This window comes from Clytia hemisphaerica, unplaced genomic scaffold (genome assembly GCF_902728285.1).
Source record: "Clytia hemisphaerica strain Z4C2 unplaced genomic scaffold, Clytia hemisphaerica genome assembly, whole genome shotgun sequence".
NCBI lineage: Eukaryota > Metazoa > Cnidaria > Hydrozoa > Leptothecata > Clytiidae > Clytia > Clytia hemisphaerica.
Window position 1 is genome coordinate 406,883 of NW_027103744.1, and position 19,644 is coordinate 426,526.

Sequence of the window (19,644 nt, forward strand, 5' to 3'; positions counted from 1 at the left end):
TCAATATATAAAAACAAGGGAAAGAAGACAGAAATGAAGAACAGGAGAGGAATTTTTCTGACCAATACGGTCAGCAAAGTGTTTGAGAAAGTACTACTTAACAAGGCAGAGTCAAAATTGAATATAAACAAATTCCAGAACGGTGGACAAAAGGAGAGATCGACCAAGGACAACTGGCTAGCACTGATGGCGGTACTAGACAAGAACAGGGAGGTGGGAAGAGACACCTACATTATTTGCGCCGATGCAGAAAAGTGTTTCGACCAACTCTGGCTGGATGACTGTCTAGTAGACCTGAAGGACTGTGGCATGAGAGAGAGAGAGACCCAACTATTAAAACAGCTAAACCAAAGGGCAAGAATGACGGTTCGGACACCTTGTGGAGAGACCGAAGAATTTCAGGTTGAGGAAGTAGTCAAGCAAGGTACAATATTTGGACCATTGCTGTGCTGCTGCAACACATCAAAGATAACAGAAATTGGAGAAGACGCAAGAACAGTAGTCAGCCCAAACCTATCTATAGCCCCCTTGACTTACGTAGATGATATTACAGCTGCAGGGACTCCCTCATTGGTTAAGTGTGTTGGGAGAAAGCTACAAATAATGGAGCATGAAAAGCGGTTCACTTTCAACACGGGAAAAACGAATTACCTGATAATAAAAACCGGAAAGAGGAAAGAGGAGGTTCAAGAGCTGGATATGAATGTCAAAAGAGGAAAAATTGAAAGAGTTGCAAGCTACAAAATCTTAGGCAACTGGATCACAGAAGATGGCAAACTTTCTGAGCAGTTAAAGGAAATTGAAAAACGGAGTTGGGCTATGTTAAATGAGCTGAAAGGAACAGTGAAGGAAGAATGGTTGGGATCAATGTCCACAGATGCAGCACTGCTAGTTTATGAGAGAACAGTCGTCCCAACTCTGATATACAACCTGGAATGCTGGACAAGGATTGACAAAAAAGAGATAGAAGAATTAGAAAGAATCCAAGCGAGAATACTCAAGTCCATACTAAGAATGCCATCATCAACACCTTACTTTGGCATCCTGAAAGAGACTGGGATATGGCCGATTGAAAAGAAGGTGGTCTATCACAGAATGATGCTCTATCAAAACCTTATAACGTCAGCCAAAGGCAGATTAGGAAGAGTGGTGATAGAGGACCAGGAATGCAGTGAAACAGCAAAGACAAATAATTGGGCATCAGAGACAAGAAGAATTGCTAGAGACATTGGGGTAGACTTGAACACTGCTAAGGAATACAAGAAAGAACTATGGAAGAAAACAATAAAGAGGAAAATTGCTGAGCAGATTGAAAGGGAGTTGGATGAGAAAGAAATGAGAAAGATGAGGCATCAAAAGTGGACAAAGGTTTGAAAGGAAAAGTTATCTAAATAAAATGGGATTAAAGGAAGCTAGTGAAACGATGAGAAGGAGGCTTGAAATGATTGATGTTGGTAGTAACTTTGGAAGGAAGAGAACATGCAGGCTATGTGAGGAGAAAGAAAGCACTGAACACATGATAGCATGTAGAAGTACAACAGCTCCTGCCGAATTGACAGTAGCATGCTTGAAGGAAACGGACGATCTTAACATCATTAGACAAACAAATCAATTTCTAAATCTCCAAATAGAAAAAAGAGACAAAGAGGAAAAACTAAAAGAAACATTGTAAACAAATCAAAAGGAAAAAAAAAAAGAAAAAAAAGAAACAAATGTCTTGCACCTTATACGTGATTTAGCGGAAGAAGGTGCTTGTTGATGTAACACTGTCAACAAAGAGGACGATTATAAGATTCAAGATTCAAGATTCAAGAAATCTTGGCTTTTGGCCAAAATTTGGCACAAAGTTTTATCTCTAAAATCCCACATTTTCTACTATTCAGATACCATTACAGGGTAAGTTTTTTTGTCTTTTTTATTAAGGTATAAAATCAACAGCCTTCATCCAAAAAATCTTGGGAAATGTACAAACTTAAGGAGGTATATACTTATAATTAAATTGAATAATTTTTAAATTTTTCATAAAATCTGCTGCCTTGCCTTGCACTTAGCCTTGTGACTAAAATTAGCTGGTAGATGATTGGTCGCTTGTGATTTGACTGTTTTTAATCCATCATCAGTTAGGTATCGTCAACAAATTTTCAAACAATTAGGCAACTGAATGGTCTGTAAAATTATGAAATGTTTTTAAAAAGTCTGTTCATCAAATTTCACTTTTACTTACACATGACAATAATGGGCTGTTCGCCCGTGTAAGAAGCACAACTGACGTCACGTACAGTAGGCCACGTGATCATGGATCTCGCATCTCGGATCTCGCGGATCTCGGATCTTCTTGGATCTCAGATCTTGGATCTCAGATCTCAGATCTTGGATCTCGCGGATCTCGGATCTTGGATCTCGGATCTCAGATCTTGGATCTCAGATCTTGGATCTCGCGGATCTTGGATCTTGGATCTCGGATCTCGGATCTTGGATCTCGGATCTTGGATCTCGGATCTTGGATCTCGGATCTTGGATCTTGGATCTTGGATCTCGGATCTTGGATCTCGGATTTTGCGGATCTCGGATCTTGGATCTTGGATCTTGGATCTCGGATCTCGGATCTTCGATCTCGGATCTTGCGGATCTCGGATCTCGGATCTCGGATCTCGGATCTTGGATCATTGGATCTAAGATCGTTAGATCATTAGATCATTGGGGATCGTTGGATCATTGGATCATTGGATCATTGGATCATTGGATCATTGGATCATTGGATCGTTGGATCGTTGGATCATTGGATCATTGGATCTAAGATCGTTAGATCATTAGATCATTGGGGATCGTTGGATCATTGGATCATTGGATCATTGGATCGTTGGATCATTGGATCGTTGGATCGTTGGATCGTTGGATCATTGGATCAATGGATCGTTGGATCACATTGGATCGTTGGATCGTTGGATCATTGGATCGTCGGATCGTTGGATTGTTGGATCGTCGGATCATTGCATCATTGGATTACATTGGATCGTTGGATCATTGGATCGTTGGATCTTTGGATCAATGGATCGTGGATCGTTGGATCGTTGGATCGTTGGATCACTGGATCACATTGGATCGTTGGATCACATTGGATCGTTGGATCACATTGGATCGTTGGATCACATTGGATCGTTGGATCGTTGGATCATTGGATCGTTGGATTATATTGGATTGTTGGATCATATTGGATCGTTGGATCATTGGATCATTAGATCGTTGGATCATTGGATCATTGGATCTCTGGATCGTTGGATCGTTGGATCATTGGATCATTGGATCTCTGGATCATTGGATCGTTGGATCATTGAATCGTTGGATCGCTGAATCATTTGATCATTGGATGTTTTGATCGCTGGATCATTGGATCACATTGGATCATTGGAGTCTGCTAAATTGCGTGGGTTGCGTGGGTGCGTGGATGCGTTGGTCAATATTTTTTGCGTGGGTCAAATTTTTTGCGTGGGTCATATTTTTTGCGTTGGTTATTATTTTTTGCATGGGTCATATATTTTGCATGGGTCATTATTTTTTGCGTGAGTCATATTCTTTGTGTGAGTCATTATTTTTTGCGTGGGTCAAAGTTTTTTCGTGGATCACTATTTTTTCGGTGATTTTTTAGCTCACTCGATTTTTTTACCAAATTAAAACTTTCGATTTAGCTAACTCGTTTTTTTTGTCAAATGAAAATTAGTTATCTTATACAAAAATGTGTTGTGTATCTACGAAAACTAAACAAAAGCACACTGTTTTTATCGGTTTTTATGTAATGCGTTGTGGTTTATTTTGCATAGCTGCACATATTTACCCTGAGTATCAGAGGTTAAGTTTTCAAAGAATATATTAACCTCTGAAGACGAATAATAGAAATCTTATCGCTCATGTGTCAATCTAATCACTGTAGAAAAAATCAAAGATGAAGAGCAAATATTACCTTATTGTAATGTCTAGCAGATTTTATCAGTATGCAGTTTACTATTTACGAAATCCCCAGAAACCTCCAAGTATAATTGAAGTAAGTTTCTTTCGAAAGAAATCTTTTACATGATCCCCAAATTTATAACAGTAATTACTAAACTATTGATTATGGAAATGTCACTTTTAATTGAATCGAAATAATAGACAGACTTTATGTTGTGATTTTCTATCGCTGACTCTTGTTAAAAAACATTGTTGATATTTCTAAGTTGTGTTTTTAACGACGGGAATAAAGATATCAACTTTGAACTTCATCCAAGATCTTGGATGGTCGTTATGGTTACTTTTGCCTTCGTTGATTGCGCGCTGAATAGAATCTGGATTGGTCGGCACAGCGTCGATATATGATTTCGACCTGTGCTTTTCACGGTATGTAGTATTGTATTTACTATAATATTATATATAGAATCAACGCACACCCGTCTCATTTTTGAAGACACACTTCAGGATCACACTTTTGAATTTTAGCGTGTTATATTTCAGGATTCTAGTGTCATGGAAATAAACACTATAACTTTAAGCAAAAAAATATGACATGGCCGAGATATGAGATATGGCCGTTTATTGCTTCTTTCCTTTCTATTGAATTTTTTCCTCCCTTTTTCTCTTGCTTTAAAAAAAAAGTACAGCGTCTTTATTTTGTCCAATTTTCTAAATTGACCTTTAATGTACTTAAATCAAAGAAATTACAAGTGGGTGGATGAAATAATTGTCAACAATTAAATTGTTTGGTAATCGGTGGCCTAATGAATATAACTTTTGTAGAAAAATATTCAGATTTTGTCGCCATTTGCTTTGTTCTTAACAACACTCAAAGGCACCCAAAAGATTAAAGCGTGCTTTAAGAAGCTATGTTCAGTCAGCGGAATTAAAAAATATAAAGCCACTTGATTGTGTACATTTTTTGGCCATTCTATCTCAAGGTATATACAAAACGTAACTACAGTATTAATTTTGAAAGAAATCTCCCAAAAGGGAAAAGTCCACTAATAAAATAACTCTCCCCTGTTGGAGACATTCTTTCCGACCTCGTTTATTGGAACAAATTCACCATGTTCAGTACGGAACTGTACAGCTGTGCAAAATAAACAAAATAATTCAAAACGTGTTATGTAAAGTAAAACGAATTACAGAGAGAATTTTGACCCGCGCAAAAATTTTGACCCACGCAAAAAATATGACCAACGCAAAAAATATGACCCACGCAAAATAAATTTGACCCACGCAAAAAATATTTTGACCCACACACCCACGCAAAAAAATAACCCACGCAAAAATATTGACCCATTCACCCACGCAATTTAGCAGACTCTATACGTTTTTTTTTGTTGTTTTTTTATACGTTCTTACGTTCTGCAATTTTAGCCTAGTCGAAGTTTAAAGTGACCAAAAAAAAAATCAATTTGCCAGGACAGGTAAAGACAAAAATTGGTGATATTTGTCTCTTTTATGCTGTATTTGTTGTGTTTTAAACATATAATTCATAATGCATAGATATAATGGCATTGTGAACTGCAATCAAAGTGTAATCAAAGTAATCGAAGATCAATCGAGTCTAATCAGTACAGTCAAGTATCAATATTTGAGGTATTACGAAAATGGCTACTTTTTACCGTAATCGCTTTCGTTTTTAACACAAGGTCTTAGCAACAGGTACCCCCTGGCATAGTTACGGGGCATTGAGAAAAAAACCTGACATAGAATTTCAAAAAGATTCACGCTATCATATTCTACATTACAAAATACACCTGTTCTATGTTGGGTTTTTGTTTTTAGGCTTAATTATCGTCATGCAAAGTTAATAAAACCCTGGAATTCTTTAGGTTTTGATAAGCAAAATACTTACATACTATTGTTTACTTTTCAGGTATTCATCCAATCAGAATTCACACTCAGAAACTTTCAACCAATCAAAATTCAACCGTGACGCGGGAAATGATCCAATCAGAATCCCGAAGCTAAAGACTTACAGCCAATCAGAATTTGTTAGCAAGCGGTATTCATCCAATTGGAATCGCATAACACGAAAGTGAAAGTAAAGGCGGAAATATATTCTTTTTTCGACGTGATTTGCATATATTATTAGAACAGAAAGAAACGCCAATTTGTCAAAGATTTGTTTAAAACCACCTTATTTTTTGTTGAGTATCGCCTAAATTTATCGGAAAAATACGCTTTTCAACATTAATCTTAAAATCTCTTTTATTGTTAAGTATCCCCAGGCGAGGGGTAAATTCAAATAGTATTTATTTGACATATTTTGTGTTTTGTTTGGAAATATTTCGCGGATGAGGCCCTTCCAAATTTCCATTGGGACTTAATTTCGCGGATTTTCGCAGATGACACCAAAATCCGCGAAATCCGAGAAATTTAATCCCCGCAAAAGTTTATCCCATTAAAGGACATACAGAACAAGTATTTTGAAATGTCTTTATGGACAAATTGAATCGTTTAATCGCAATCCAACGATTCAATGACCCAATGATCCAGAGATCCAACAATCCAATATGATACAACGATCTAATGATCCAACGATCTAATGATCCAACGATCTAATGATCCAACGATCTAATGATCCAACGATCTAATGATCCAATGATTCAACAATCCAACGATCCAATGATTCAACAATCCAACGATCCAATGATCCCCAATGATCCAATGATCCAACCAATGATCAAACCAATGATCCAACGATCCAATGATCCAATGATCCCCAATGATCCATTGATCCAACGATCCAATGATCCAATGATCCAATGATCCAATGATCCAATGATCCAACGATCCAATGATCCCCAGTGATCCATTGATCCAACGATCCAATATGATCCAATGATCCATTGATCCAATGATCCAATGTGATCCAATGATCCAATGTGATCCAATGATCCAACGATCCAATGATCCCCAATGATCCATTGATCCAACGATCCAATGATCCAATGTGATCCAATGATTCAACGATGCATTATGATCCAACGATCCAACGATCCAACGATTCAATAATCCAATGATCCAACGATCCAATGATCCAATGATCCAATGATCCAATGATCCAATGTGATCAAACGATCCAATGATCCCCAATGATCCATTGATCCAACGATCCAATGATCCAATGATCCAATGATCCAACGATCCATTGATCCAATGATCCAATGATCCAACGATCCATTGACCCAAAGATCCAATGATCCAATGTGATCTAATGATCCAACGATCCATTGATCCAATGTGATCCAATGATCCAACGATCCATTGATCCAATGTGATCCAATGATCCAACGATCCATTGATCCAATGTGATCCAATGATTCAACGATGCATTGATCCAATGTGATCCGATGATCTAATGATCCAACGATCCAACGATCCAATGATCCTCAATGATCTAATGATCTAATGATCCAATGATCCAACGATCCAACGATCCAACGATCCAATGATCCAATGATCTAATGATCCAATGATCCAACGATCCCCAATGATCTAATGATCTAATGATCTTAGATCCAATGATCCAAGATCCGAGATCCGCAAGATCCGAGATCCAAGATCCGAGATCTAAGATCCGAGATCCAAGATCCGAGATCCAAGATCCGAGATCCAAGATCCGAGATCCAAGATCCGAGATCCAAGATCCGAGATCCGCAAAATCCGAGATCCAAGATCCGCGAGATCCGAGATCCAAGATCCGAGATCCGCGAGATCCAAGATCTGAGATCCGCGAACCGAGATCCGAGATCCAAGATCCGCGAGATCCAAGATCACGTGACCTAATGTACGTGACGTCAGTTGTGCTTCTTACACGGGCGATCAGCCCAATAATGGTGTCAATCGAAATAAAAAATGCACAGCAAAACTTTTAAAGAGATTTATGAAAAAATAACCTGTCACTTTTTAATAAAAATAACATTTTCAAAAACTATGAGAAATTGCCTAAAATTTGAGCCATTAAATGAAAAAACTTGAGCCAAGCCAACCTTGAAAACTAATATTTGAAAGTCAAATTCCCAAGAAAAAGATCTACGGGTGATACGGATCCCACCTAGATCCGCACACTGCTGGATAGGCTATCTATCAGTCGGGTGTTTAAGATAAAAACTGCAATTATTGCTCTTTTCGGCAATTATTGCCGAAAACGGCAATTTTTTAAACGATGAAATGCTGAATCAGCAAAATGTGTTGTCCTTTTAAGGGCAAAGATGTCAGAGGTGTTTGAAAATTGTAAAATTGCATCGAGAAAAAGGTTTTTCGGGTTTTTAAAAGTGATTTTTTCAATTTTTCGTTGCTCAATAACATGAAAAGTTCTAAAATAATATGTTAAAAGATCCTGCATCGATGCCGAAACACAGCCAAATAGAGATAACAAAACCCCCGTTGTAAATTTGTTTACATATGACTCGATTTTGCTATCTGCATTTCCAACAAAAACCAGTTGAAAACAAAACTAAATGAGGCACAGTGGGCCTACTTATCGCGAGGGTGTCAAATACCACGTGTTCAATAATAAAATCAACTTTTATTTCCAAAAACGGCAATAATTGCCGAAAACGGCAATTTTCATTTATTTACTTTTTTATTTTTCTGCTGATTCAGCATTTCATCGTTGCCGTTTTCGGCAATAATTTCCGAAAAGAGCAATAATTGCAGTTTTTATCTTAAACACCCGACTGTCTATCTATATATTTGAGTAACATCAGGCCCAAAGGCCCATTCTGCTACTTCTCGGAAAATTTTGCCGGACCTCAAACACTGACCCATTTACATGAGCGGAATTATTTTTATTTAGTGTACAGTATAAACAAGACCTTAATAAAAAAGCAAAACACTGTCTCAGGAATTGAAAGACAAAATTTGGTTGGTTGATTTTCTGGCTACTGCACATTCGCAATCAGTCATTTTGTCTCATTTTAAGTTTTCAAGTTTTAATTAATTGTCTTGGGAACTTGAACTTTACTTGTTGTTTCAAATACATCCTGTAGATGACTGATGTTGTTTTTTTTCTGGAAGCTTGATTTCCTAGTGTGACTAACTGTTAGGCATGAAAATAAAGGTATAATGATAATTGAATACTACCCACTGATGATCCGCGGCACTATCGTAAAGCTAGAATCGCTTCGCGTCCTCTTCGCTTGAGAAAATTATTAGACAGATTAAAGTTTTTCACCTGTGCGATAGCTCGCGGGCGTTCTGTGAGCGTTCTCGGCTCAATCCTGGGACTGCACTAAAAATGGTATACTCAGCTGTGTTAGATAATTTCAATGGAAGTTGTTGGAATGTTTACAAGGCTCTTGACAAAAATCAAACAAAGACCATTTTTTTGAAGTTTGAAAAAACCCCACATAAAAGATCTTTCAAATTGAGTATGTGAATAGAGCAGTAAAAAGTACCGTAAGTTGGTCTAATGTCGACATCCCTCTTTTCATTTTGTCACACTTCTTTAGAAATAGGAATAATAGGAAGGTCAGAATCGCTGATTAAAACGAATTTTCTGCTTTTAGCAATCAGTTGAGGCGTTCATCAATGATTCCAACCCTCATATTCCCTAAAGAAGGATGTCAAAATTAGAAGAGGGGTGTCGACATAAGACAAACTTAACCTTCTTCTTTGCAAAAGTTTCAGAAATGAAAATAAAGGGATTTAATGATAATTGAATACTATCCACTTTTGATCTGCTGCCTTATCCTAAAGCAAGAAACCCTTTGCGTACTTTGCTTGAGAAAATGATTACCAGATTAAATTTTTTTTCAAATGTGAGGGAGTATGGGGATGTTCTGCGGGTCATAAAGGGTAGAGGATGACATTTTAAAATATAACTGCTGTAAATCAATTGCAAAAAACGAGAAATGGGGGCTGGTGAAGAACATGGTAGGGTTCCCTATTTTTTTAAATATTCTGTTCATGTAATGTAGGGTTCATTTTTTGAATCTAAGCACAAGATGCAAGAAGATTATTTTGAATACAGGTTAGGTAGATAACGCACCATTGAAAAATCTATCAAATTCTCTAGGATGGGTAAGAAAAAGGGGCCTTTTAAAGGTAGGGGTGACCAATAAGGGTTATAACAACAAGTACTTTCCTTGAAATTAATTAAGTATTGACCTGGAAATAGTTTAAGGTAATTTTTGTCTTCAAGGAGAAGTAAGATTGTTAGAATTTTGGAGGAATTTTATGTGAGTTAAGAAAATTATGATTTTCTTAGGGTTTAATTCCTTTCGAATTTGAAATAAAGATTTTGATGATCAGGACCTTTGAGCTTTGTTTTTAGCCTAAATAAGACTGAAACTTTGGGGCATCATGGGGACTACAGAGGATTTTTTTGAAATTCTTAGACAAAACATCAAAAACAAATCGAGGCCTGAAATAACAGTCAGACATTGGACATTGGACCCAATTGCTGGAATGAATTTCTGACCAAAATAGATCCTGGTCAGACATTATCTCCAACCCATTTTTTCTGTTCCTTAAAGCAATTAGAATAAATTAAAAGATTATTTATGTTCAATCTATTCGCCATAGTTTTATTAAAGAATCAAAATTTATTCATATTAAAAGTTTTTTCGCCTACGCCATCGTCAGTACAAATATATAATGGTAAAAAATCACAAATTTTCCATCAAAAATGTTGCAAAAAATGCCTAATTATCTACAAATAAAAAATTTCATTCATAAAAGCGATATACAAAGGAATCGGTTTGTGTAAACCGCAGGTTACAGGTCGCAGGTTACAGGTTACAGGTCACAGGTTACAGGTCAACAAAGTGCAGACCGGAAAAAAGATAATAAGATCATAACATATACATAACATAACATACATAACATACATAACGCATTAAATTACAAAAAAGTAATATAATATACATGTTATTTAGATATTATAAAATGACAATTGAATAGAATAACAACCTAGTGACACTTACTTACAAAAATAATGACAAAATCATAAAATATGATGCCTAACAAGACAAAAGCACGAAAAATATTTATTATACAAAATGTGATGTGGATGGTGTGAATGGATAAAAAATGGCACCAAACAGAAGCTTGCAAGGTCCCTAAGAGAGTGGTTTTAGAAGGATGGAACTAATTAATTATTCAGTTATTATTTTAATGTCTTTTTAAAATGACAATTTTTGACAAAAATATTAACAGAATCATAAAATCTGATGCAAGAAAAGACAAAAACACGAAAAATATTTATAATACAGAATGTGATGTTGATAGTGTGAATGGATATAAAACGGCACCAATCAAAAGCTTGTTAGGTCCCTAAGAGAGTGGTTTTAGAGGATGAAACTAATTAATCATTCAATTTTTATTTTAATGACTTAATGACAATTTTTGACAAAAATATTGACAGAATCACATAATATCATGTCTTACAAGAGAAAAACACCAAAAATATTTAGCATACTGAATGTGATGATAACAATATGGCTGGATATAAAATTACACCAATCAGAAGCTCGTGAGTTCTCTGAGAAGGTAGTTTTAGAGCGATGTGTTTTATTATATGTAACCATCATATAACATTACAAACATTACAATATGTAATATACCTGTTATACGTATAATATGGTTTCAAATATTTTCTGGTCTGCGTTATACACGGCGCAAACTGCGAAAGATCGATAAAAGCACATGGTTAAATTTTGATGTTTGAAATGGTTTTATATGGATGAAATTGCTTGAGAATTGTGTTTTTGATAATTCTTTGTGTTTTCCAAACATTTTCCTCTGCAATGACATTGATTAGAGTCAACCTGTCATCACTGACCTGTGACCTGTAGCCTGTAACCTGTAACCTGCGGTTTACACAAACCGCAAAGGAATCGATAAAAATGTAAATGCATATAAATTAAAAATGTAAAACTTATTCTTCAGGGTATATTCAAGTAATGCCATTTCTGAACAGTTGTAATTGTTTTGTTTCTAGTTGATTGTTAAGTGACCTATTTATGTGAATTTAAAATTAGCAACCTCCATATTTACACAGAGAAACTATTATCTGCAGCTAAAAATGTCCTCTATTCATTGTGTGTGAAAGCCAACAGTTTCAAGGTTGCTTCAAGTCAAAATCATAGGGCAAAAAATGTCCTCCACTAATGTCTTTCTAAAATCTTAATTTTTGGTCTAACCAAATAACAATCACATTGGACTTGTCTGGCCAATTTAAAATGCATTCAGACATGTCGGACCCAAATTGACTTACGTCCGACATCATGTCCCACAATATTAAAATATTGTCATTTCAGGCCCTGCAAATTCTTTTTATGTTTCTCTTACTAGGGTGAGTTAGGGCGTGTCTAGATTTTTAATCCCGAATCGGCGATCAATAGAACCCATTCTCATAGACTCACTCATTGATTTTTAGTTGATCTATACTTTAAATTTTCAGGATCCGGTTGTGACCTAATTTAACAATAACCTAAAAATTAATTATGAAGGAAAATGTGAATTATGACGTCATTAAATTATGATACATGGTTTATTAAAACTCCCACAACTAAAGTTGCTAAACCCAAACTTGTTGATACATAGTTTTTTTAAACTCTCATACCTAAAGTTGTTCATTGAACCCAAACTTTTTTTTTTTTCACTGACCTGAAACTACAAGATTAGATTGTATATATATATATTTTTCAGTAAAAAAAGAAGAAAAGTTATGGATAGTAGAGAATTGAGAATTGTTAATGATGGAAGCGTACCTGGTGCTGCTCCTGAATATGCACAAGGAAATCCAAATGCACCATTGCCGCTTGCAAATAAATCATTGCTTCTGCAAGGTGAAATCGACCACATGAAGATGTTATCTTCTCAATTCAAATCTTTGTTACACACTGAAGACTTTTCTGATGTCACATTTTTGGTAGAAGGACGCAAATTTTATTGCCACAAAGTCATCTTATCAGCTCGATGTGAATATTTTCGTGCTCTACTTTTTGGTGGCATGAAAGAATCAAATACGAATGAGGGAATTCCATTGCTAGAGACCTCAGCAGCATCTTTTGCGGTGCTTCTTGAATATCTTTACACTGGGATTATTTGCTTAAAAGACTTAAAAGAAGAAAATGTGATTGATTTACTTGGACTTGCTAATAAATATGGTCTCTTAGATCTTCAAAATTCGATTGGTAGCTATCTTGAATCAAGAATTAACATTAAGAATGTCTCACTAGTTTATGATGTATCTTGTTTATACTCATTGCATGATTTACGTGATAACTGTCTAAAATTCATGGACCATAACGCAGTGGATATCCTTGAAACAGAAGGATTCACAAATTTATCAGAGCTGGCAGTTACAACTATTATATCTAGAGATTCATTTTGTGCACCTGAAGTCAAAATTTTTAAAGCTGTCGCCAAATGGATTGGAGTAAACATAGAGGAAGGTGCGGGCTACAAACATATCTTAAAGATCATACGGTTACCATTGATCAGTCTCCACGACTTATTTCACGGTGTTCGAGAATCTAGTCTTTACCCATCAGATGTCATCCTAGATGCTATTCAAATGAAAACAGAATACAAGGTCAATGATATGCCTTTCAGAGGTCACCTAGGTAAGGGATCTTAGATTGAATTTTAGCACTGCTGTGTAGTTTTTTTTCTTGTTGGTCTTTATTTTCAAACCAATATACAATGCAATAAACAATACATTGCTTTATTTTTCTATCATCATCAAAATATTCAGGTCTTTTGAAATGCAACTCTCCAACTTCAATTTTTCTGGCATTTTTTGTTACAAAATGCATCAATCAAATAGATTTTGACATTGTGGACAGGTTAAGAAATTTGTACTTTTGCCCCAGACTCAATTTTAATATCAATAGGATAATATTTTTTACTAACAGAGGAAGAAACAAACTTAGCTCAAGAATCAAATGGTGCTGAGGTGCTGACTGGAGAATTTAAGGAAACACTATTCAATGGTGAATTCAGTCTTTATGATCTTGAACGTGGATTCACAAGACACTTAATTGGTGATGAAGAAAAAGATGGCATTGTTATAGCCCTTGGTCGACCAAGTATCATTAACACTATTAGAATGCTATTATGGGACAAAGACCAGCGTTCTTATTCTTATGTTATTGAATGTTCGCTTGATAATCAAAATTGGACGCAGTTGGTAGATTATTCACACTATCCTTGTCGATCTTGGCAGAAAATACAATTCCACCCTAAAGTTGTTCGGTTAGTTTCTCCATCTTGTAATTACTGACAATCTTTAATTCCATGAAGTAAATTCATTGTCTTGAGTATCATGGTGAAACTTTTCGCAATGGAGATAAAAAATACTAATCAAGATGGTTTTGGAATCCAATTCCACTCCCATAAATTGCGGATAAATTATAGGAAAGAAATTGCCCAGTAGGGTTGAAATTTAGAGGTATCTTTTTACCAAGTAAAATTCTGCTAATTTCTCCACGGTACAGGGGCTCTACTGGATCTGTTATACCGGTGAAATTTGCAAGCCTATGCCTTAGCTTTGGTAAGTTTCGGTCTGTCTATCTTTCTTTCTATCATTTAGAATACTTTTGATTTTGTGCTATCGTTTTTGTTTATTTTAATTTCAGATATATTCGTGTACTTGGAAAGAGCAATACTGTCAATAGATATTTCCATTTAGTCAATTTTCAATGCTTATTTTCCAACACTATATGTGAAGTTCAGAATGGAATTATTGGTAAGCTGTCATAATGATGAAAATACTGTAAAAGTTTTTTGCTTGAAATCTTTAAGTCAAACAATATAAGAAAGGAGCGCATCGTTTTGAATGCTAAGTCCAAAAATTACAACAAAAGAAAAATATTCTGGAATTACCATCTGCAACAGAATAAAGTAAAACAGGGCCAAATTTGGAGGTTCTTGGATCACTCGTTGATAAAAAATGGTCAAAAAACGGTCAAACGGTCAGATTTTTGTCTTTTTTTGACTTATTGGCTTTTAATATCTCGCTGGAAAGACTCACTTTTGAATTAAATGACTGTTAACGAATTTACAAGGACTATTTGTTCTCAGTGTACTATATTGACGTTAGGTTATCGCTTACAATGTAATGGGTGTCTTACATTGTCTTACTCCTACACTTGTGTTTTTTATACCTTCGTCGAGAAGAATTCTACTTGTATTTTCTTTACCAGTTCCCTCAAAAGCGCTAAGGGTTGATAGTTGTATTCCTGAAAGTATTATAATAGAGAATTTAAATGCAGATAAAAAACAACCCCTTTCTTCTTTTTAGTTCCCACAAACAACGTGTCTTACATTCTTGCAAGTGCTTTGTTGATTGAAGGTGTCAGTCGTAACAGAAATGCATTGATTGATGGTAACACTGAAAATTATGATTGGGAATCTGGATACACTTGTCATCAAATTGGATCTGGTTGTATTACTATACAGCTTGCACAACCATATTTCATTGGTTCAATGAGGTATTTAGTATTCATGATATGCACCATTTCAATGTCTTCCACGGACCCAACAGCTGATTGGTTGTAAGTGACGTATCGACTGATTTTACGTCACTTGGAACCAATCAGCTATTGGGTCCGTGATGTAATGTCAGAAGACATTGCAATGGTGCATATCATAAATAATAATAAATATACACCCCTGAAATCTCTTTCAAAATAGTCGATTAGTTGCAAATGAACGACTGAAAACAGACAATTGACCAGTCAATGCATATCATGGATACACATTTTTATCACCACAGTGCTGTTAGGATCTGGAATTGATTTTGCTAAGGTGTACATCAACTGCTTGATGTTCATTGACATGCTCATGGATATAGATATATTTGCCTCCAGGATTCTTCCTGGCAAATTGAAATAGAATCCCTTTGTGACATTAGCTTTGATAGGTGTATTGTTCAATCGTATTTATTCTCATAATACTTAGATTTATTTGGCTATTGTAGTCAGGCGTAGACTCTAACAGCAATTTTATTATGAATCCCTTTTAAAATCAATTATGGTTGTTTTAACGAATTTAAATACCATCACTTTGTGATTTCAAAGCGCACCCCACGGGGGGACTGGGAGAGCATGGGTCACCATGGCCCTCCTAGGTACAGACATACGGGTACAGGACTGAAAGAATTGAACGATCTTAATTATGACTTAATGGGATATTTATTGTTTCCAAATGGTAAAAACACTTTTCTCATTATTTTCAGAATGTTGCTTTGGGATTGTGATAATAGAGAGTACAGTTATTACATTGAAGTGTCAACAAACCAACGAGATTGGGTTATGGTAGTCGATAAACGAAAAGAAAACTGCAAGTAAGAGAATTAATATTGAAAACTAAAATTCCATTATCTGTCAAACCAGGTTTGGAAAATCTTCTTATTTCTTAATATAGAGACTTTTCATCTAACGTTTTTCCAGATCATCTAAAAAGAACGAAAAATAACTATTAGAAAGCGACAGAAAGAACGACAAAGCCTAACCCTAGCTATCAATGAACGACATATTTCGCCGTTCCAAACCCTGACCTTGGTCAGTGACTACCACCCCTACACATTAATCTACTTTTTGTACTTTTACGCCATTTAACAACTAGTGGTTAAAGAACGATAAATTGCGCATGCGTATAACTCTCTATTTGAGTTAGCTGGAAATATTAGATGAACTAACTCTATAGGAAAAACTGATATCAGTTGGCCAAGATCACTGTCTCTGAAAGGAGTGTATTATGAGAAACATTTTAAAGAATAAAAGCTTTAAGCTCAAGAATTAGGGAATCCACAAGGGTCTTATAATTTTCTTCGAAATAGACGGAGTTGACTGTGATATCATATAAATACACCATTCAGACAGTTGATGCTTATTTATATTTTTCATCAGACATTAAGGTTCTTTCAAGTTTCAGAGACGTTGGTTTATTAGACTATCAGTTAGATTATAAACAGTTATATATGTTCCAATTCAGTGGTATTACACATTCTTCCTCTACCTTCTAGACGGTGGCAGAATATGACATTTGAGCCAAGAATTGTATCATTCATCAAAATTGTTGGTACAAGGAACACCGCGAATGAGGTTTAAATTTTCTTTAAAATTCATGATATCACACTGCAATGACTTCATGAAATTATGCAACTTTTCTGTGTTTTTTTTTACCCAATACGTCACTTTTTTCTATTGTTTAAGTGACGTATTGGGTGGAAAATTTAAAGAGTTCTCAGAAGACTCTCCAGTAGTGCATATCATGAATAGGGAAAAAACCCAGTCAGCTTTTTAAAGTGTTAACAAAATATGTCCACTTTTGCCTTCTGAAACAGTTACAGTAAATCTTACTAAATCGAACTCGAGCGAAAAATCTTATTTGTTCGAATAACCTGATAATTATAGAGAATATTTTAAGAATGTTTCTCCCTGACGGGAACTAAGAATAAGTTCAAATAACAAAAAGATTCAATTAATAGAAGTTCGAATAATTGAGAGCCGACTATATATTAGACAGGAGAACCGTCGTGTGTTTTTTTATAATTTGATGTACACAAGACGGGTTCGAGCTGTGAGTCCAATATTGGACTCACATTTTTTACATTAGGAAATTCGAATTTAGCGCTGTCCTCACTTTATACTAAAATAAAAACCAAATTTCGAAAGTTGCGCTTTCTCTAAGAAAGTGTGACCAGTAAAAGAATAACAAAATTTGATTGGCTATGTTTTCAACCGTTATTAGGATCTGAGAAATTCAAACTCTCAGCCCATACCATGCTATACATTTCCCCATCAGTTTATCAAAGAAGAAATCATAGCATGGATTCCCAGGCTAACTATATATTTGATTTTTATCACTCTTATAAAACATGTTTTGAGAATGTCTCTTGATGCTCCCTTCATAATACTGTAATACCGTTTATATTGGGTATAAGTATTCATCTTTCTTAAATATTACTTACCAGAATATCAACAAATTGGTCGAAATTTGAAAAATCCATATCTATGTTTTCTTTGAAAAATCTTTGTAGGTGTTCCATGTAGTTCATTTCGAATGCCCGTCATCAGAACCCATAGAAAGAGTAGTAACACAAGAAGAAATACAACCACAACCACCACAACCCCTTCTTCCTGTGGTAGCAGTTTCATCCTCGCCTTCACCTCAACTTCAATCAACAAGCAGAAGTTCTTCATCTGCAACTGAAGTCGATTCTGATGGTGGCGTTGGTGGTGCTCGAAGCTCCTAAAGTGATACACTGTCTGCAACCAGATTCGCCATTGGATTTCTTAAATCTTAATGCTTGGAGCTCCTAAATCATGAAGTGCCTTGGATTTGAATGGTCAAAATACCTGGAAAAAAGGATGTTTTTGACCAAAAATGCTGGATTTTTCATCTGAAATAAGCGTGGCCACCCTGTTGATGAAGTGCCTGAATGGATTTTTTGGTTTTTGTGAATTGAATCTTTAAGCAAGATTTACATTCGAAACTGCTCACCCAAGTGACCATGACCTTGTACTTGAAACACAGAATGAAATTTTGTTAGTTATTCGAGGCTACCCGCTCCCATTAAGGATTGCTTTAGCGCTCGATCCTTCTACAATTGAAGTGCCTTTGAATGAATTTCTGAAGTTATTGGACATCTTCTCGAAATTCGGGAAGAGCTGTCTTCAAGTGCCCGAATATGACAAGTGTTTTCAATGGAATTGTTTTGTTTTCATGAAATGGATTGCTTAAGATTTCATAGAGTAAATTTTGAAGTAGAAAGTTACTCCTGGTACTGGCTTGGGAGTCATTGCTGATACTACATACTGGAAGAAGTCATGCCCTCATCGAGTTCCTGTATTCGGGCCTGTGAAAAATCTATTACTTAAAAGACCTAATAAAAATAATTCTGCTTCAGAATATCTACCCACTTAAAGTAAGAAAAATCAAGAATAGTATTTCTAATTTACCTGTATGTTAATTTCTGGAAGAGACAAAAATAAAATTCATTGTTCACGAAAAGTTGAATTAGTATTCAAAATTGCGTTAAAAATTACAGTTTATCAAAATTAAATTTTGTTCACTTTGTTTAGTTAATTTTATGATGGAATTATAACTGTTGGACTTTATTCGGTCTATCGCTGGGACTATCAAGAGAATTATCACCCAATTGTCTTTTTAAGGAATGTGATCTTTGAACATTAAGGTAGAATGATTTTTAAAACTCCATTATTATGGATTGGACTACCATGGCGGACGCCTTGAATTTATTTACATGTAAAATTTAGTATCTATTTGGAAATGTTTTAGGGAAATTTCAGTTTTTCAGCTTTCCTTTTTTGTTTCGTTCCAGTACACTGTATTATATAAAGAATTGTATATATAGTCGAAAATCTTTGGTTGTGAATATAAAGTTTTTTTTAAGATTTCATTATTTTGTTACTTGATAAACTATGATTAAATTTTTAGTTAATTTCTGTAATACCTTAAGGGAAGAAATTTTTGTGGAACAAATTTTCGTGGAATTTAATTTCGCAGTTTTTTGCCAAATCCGCGAAATTAAATTCCGCAAAACAAGAATATTCTCATTATTTAAAAAATCATCAATACAATTGGTGTTTTGGGGGCAAAATAAGCCATATTTTAAACAAAAATTCCTCTCAACAGCGAAATTAGATTCTGCGAAACTTCCGAATT

The 19,644-nt window shown here is 35.3% G+C and overlaps 1 protein-coding gene across 1 annotated transcript; it reads left to right on the forward strand.

Annotated features, from left to right (window-relative positions):
• The first annotated feature begins 1,816 nt into the window (after positions 1-1,816).
• Positions 1,817-19,409, forward strand: LOC136805298 (BTB/POZ domain-containing protein 9-like). Its single transcript, XM_067061880.1, has 8 exons — positions 1,817-1,896; positions 12,655-13,574; positions 13,866-14,205; positions 14,589-14,698; positions 15,254-15,443; positions 16,190-16,297; positions 16,979-17,057; positions 17,996-19,409. The coding sequence occupies exons 2-8, from the start codon at positions 12,674-12,676 to the stop codon at positions 18,209-18,211; spliced, it is 1,944 nt and encodes a 647-aa protein (XP_066917981.1). The 5' UTR covers positions 1,817-1,896; positions 12,655-12,673; the 3' UTR covers positions 18,212-19,409.
• Positions 19,410-19,644: the final 235 nt, after the last annotated feature.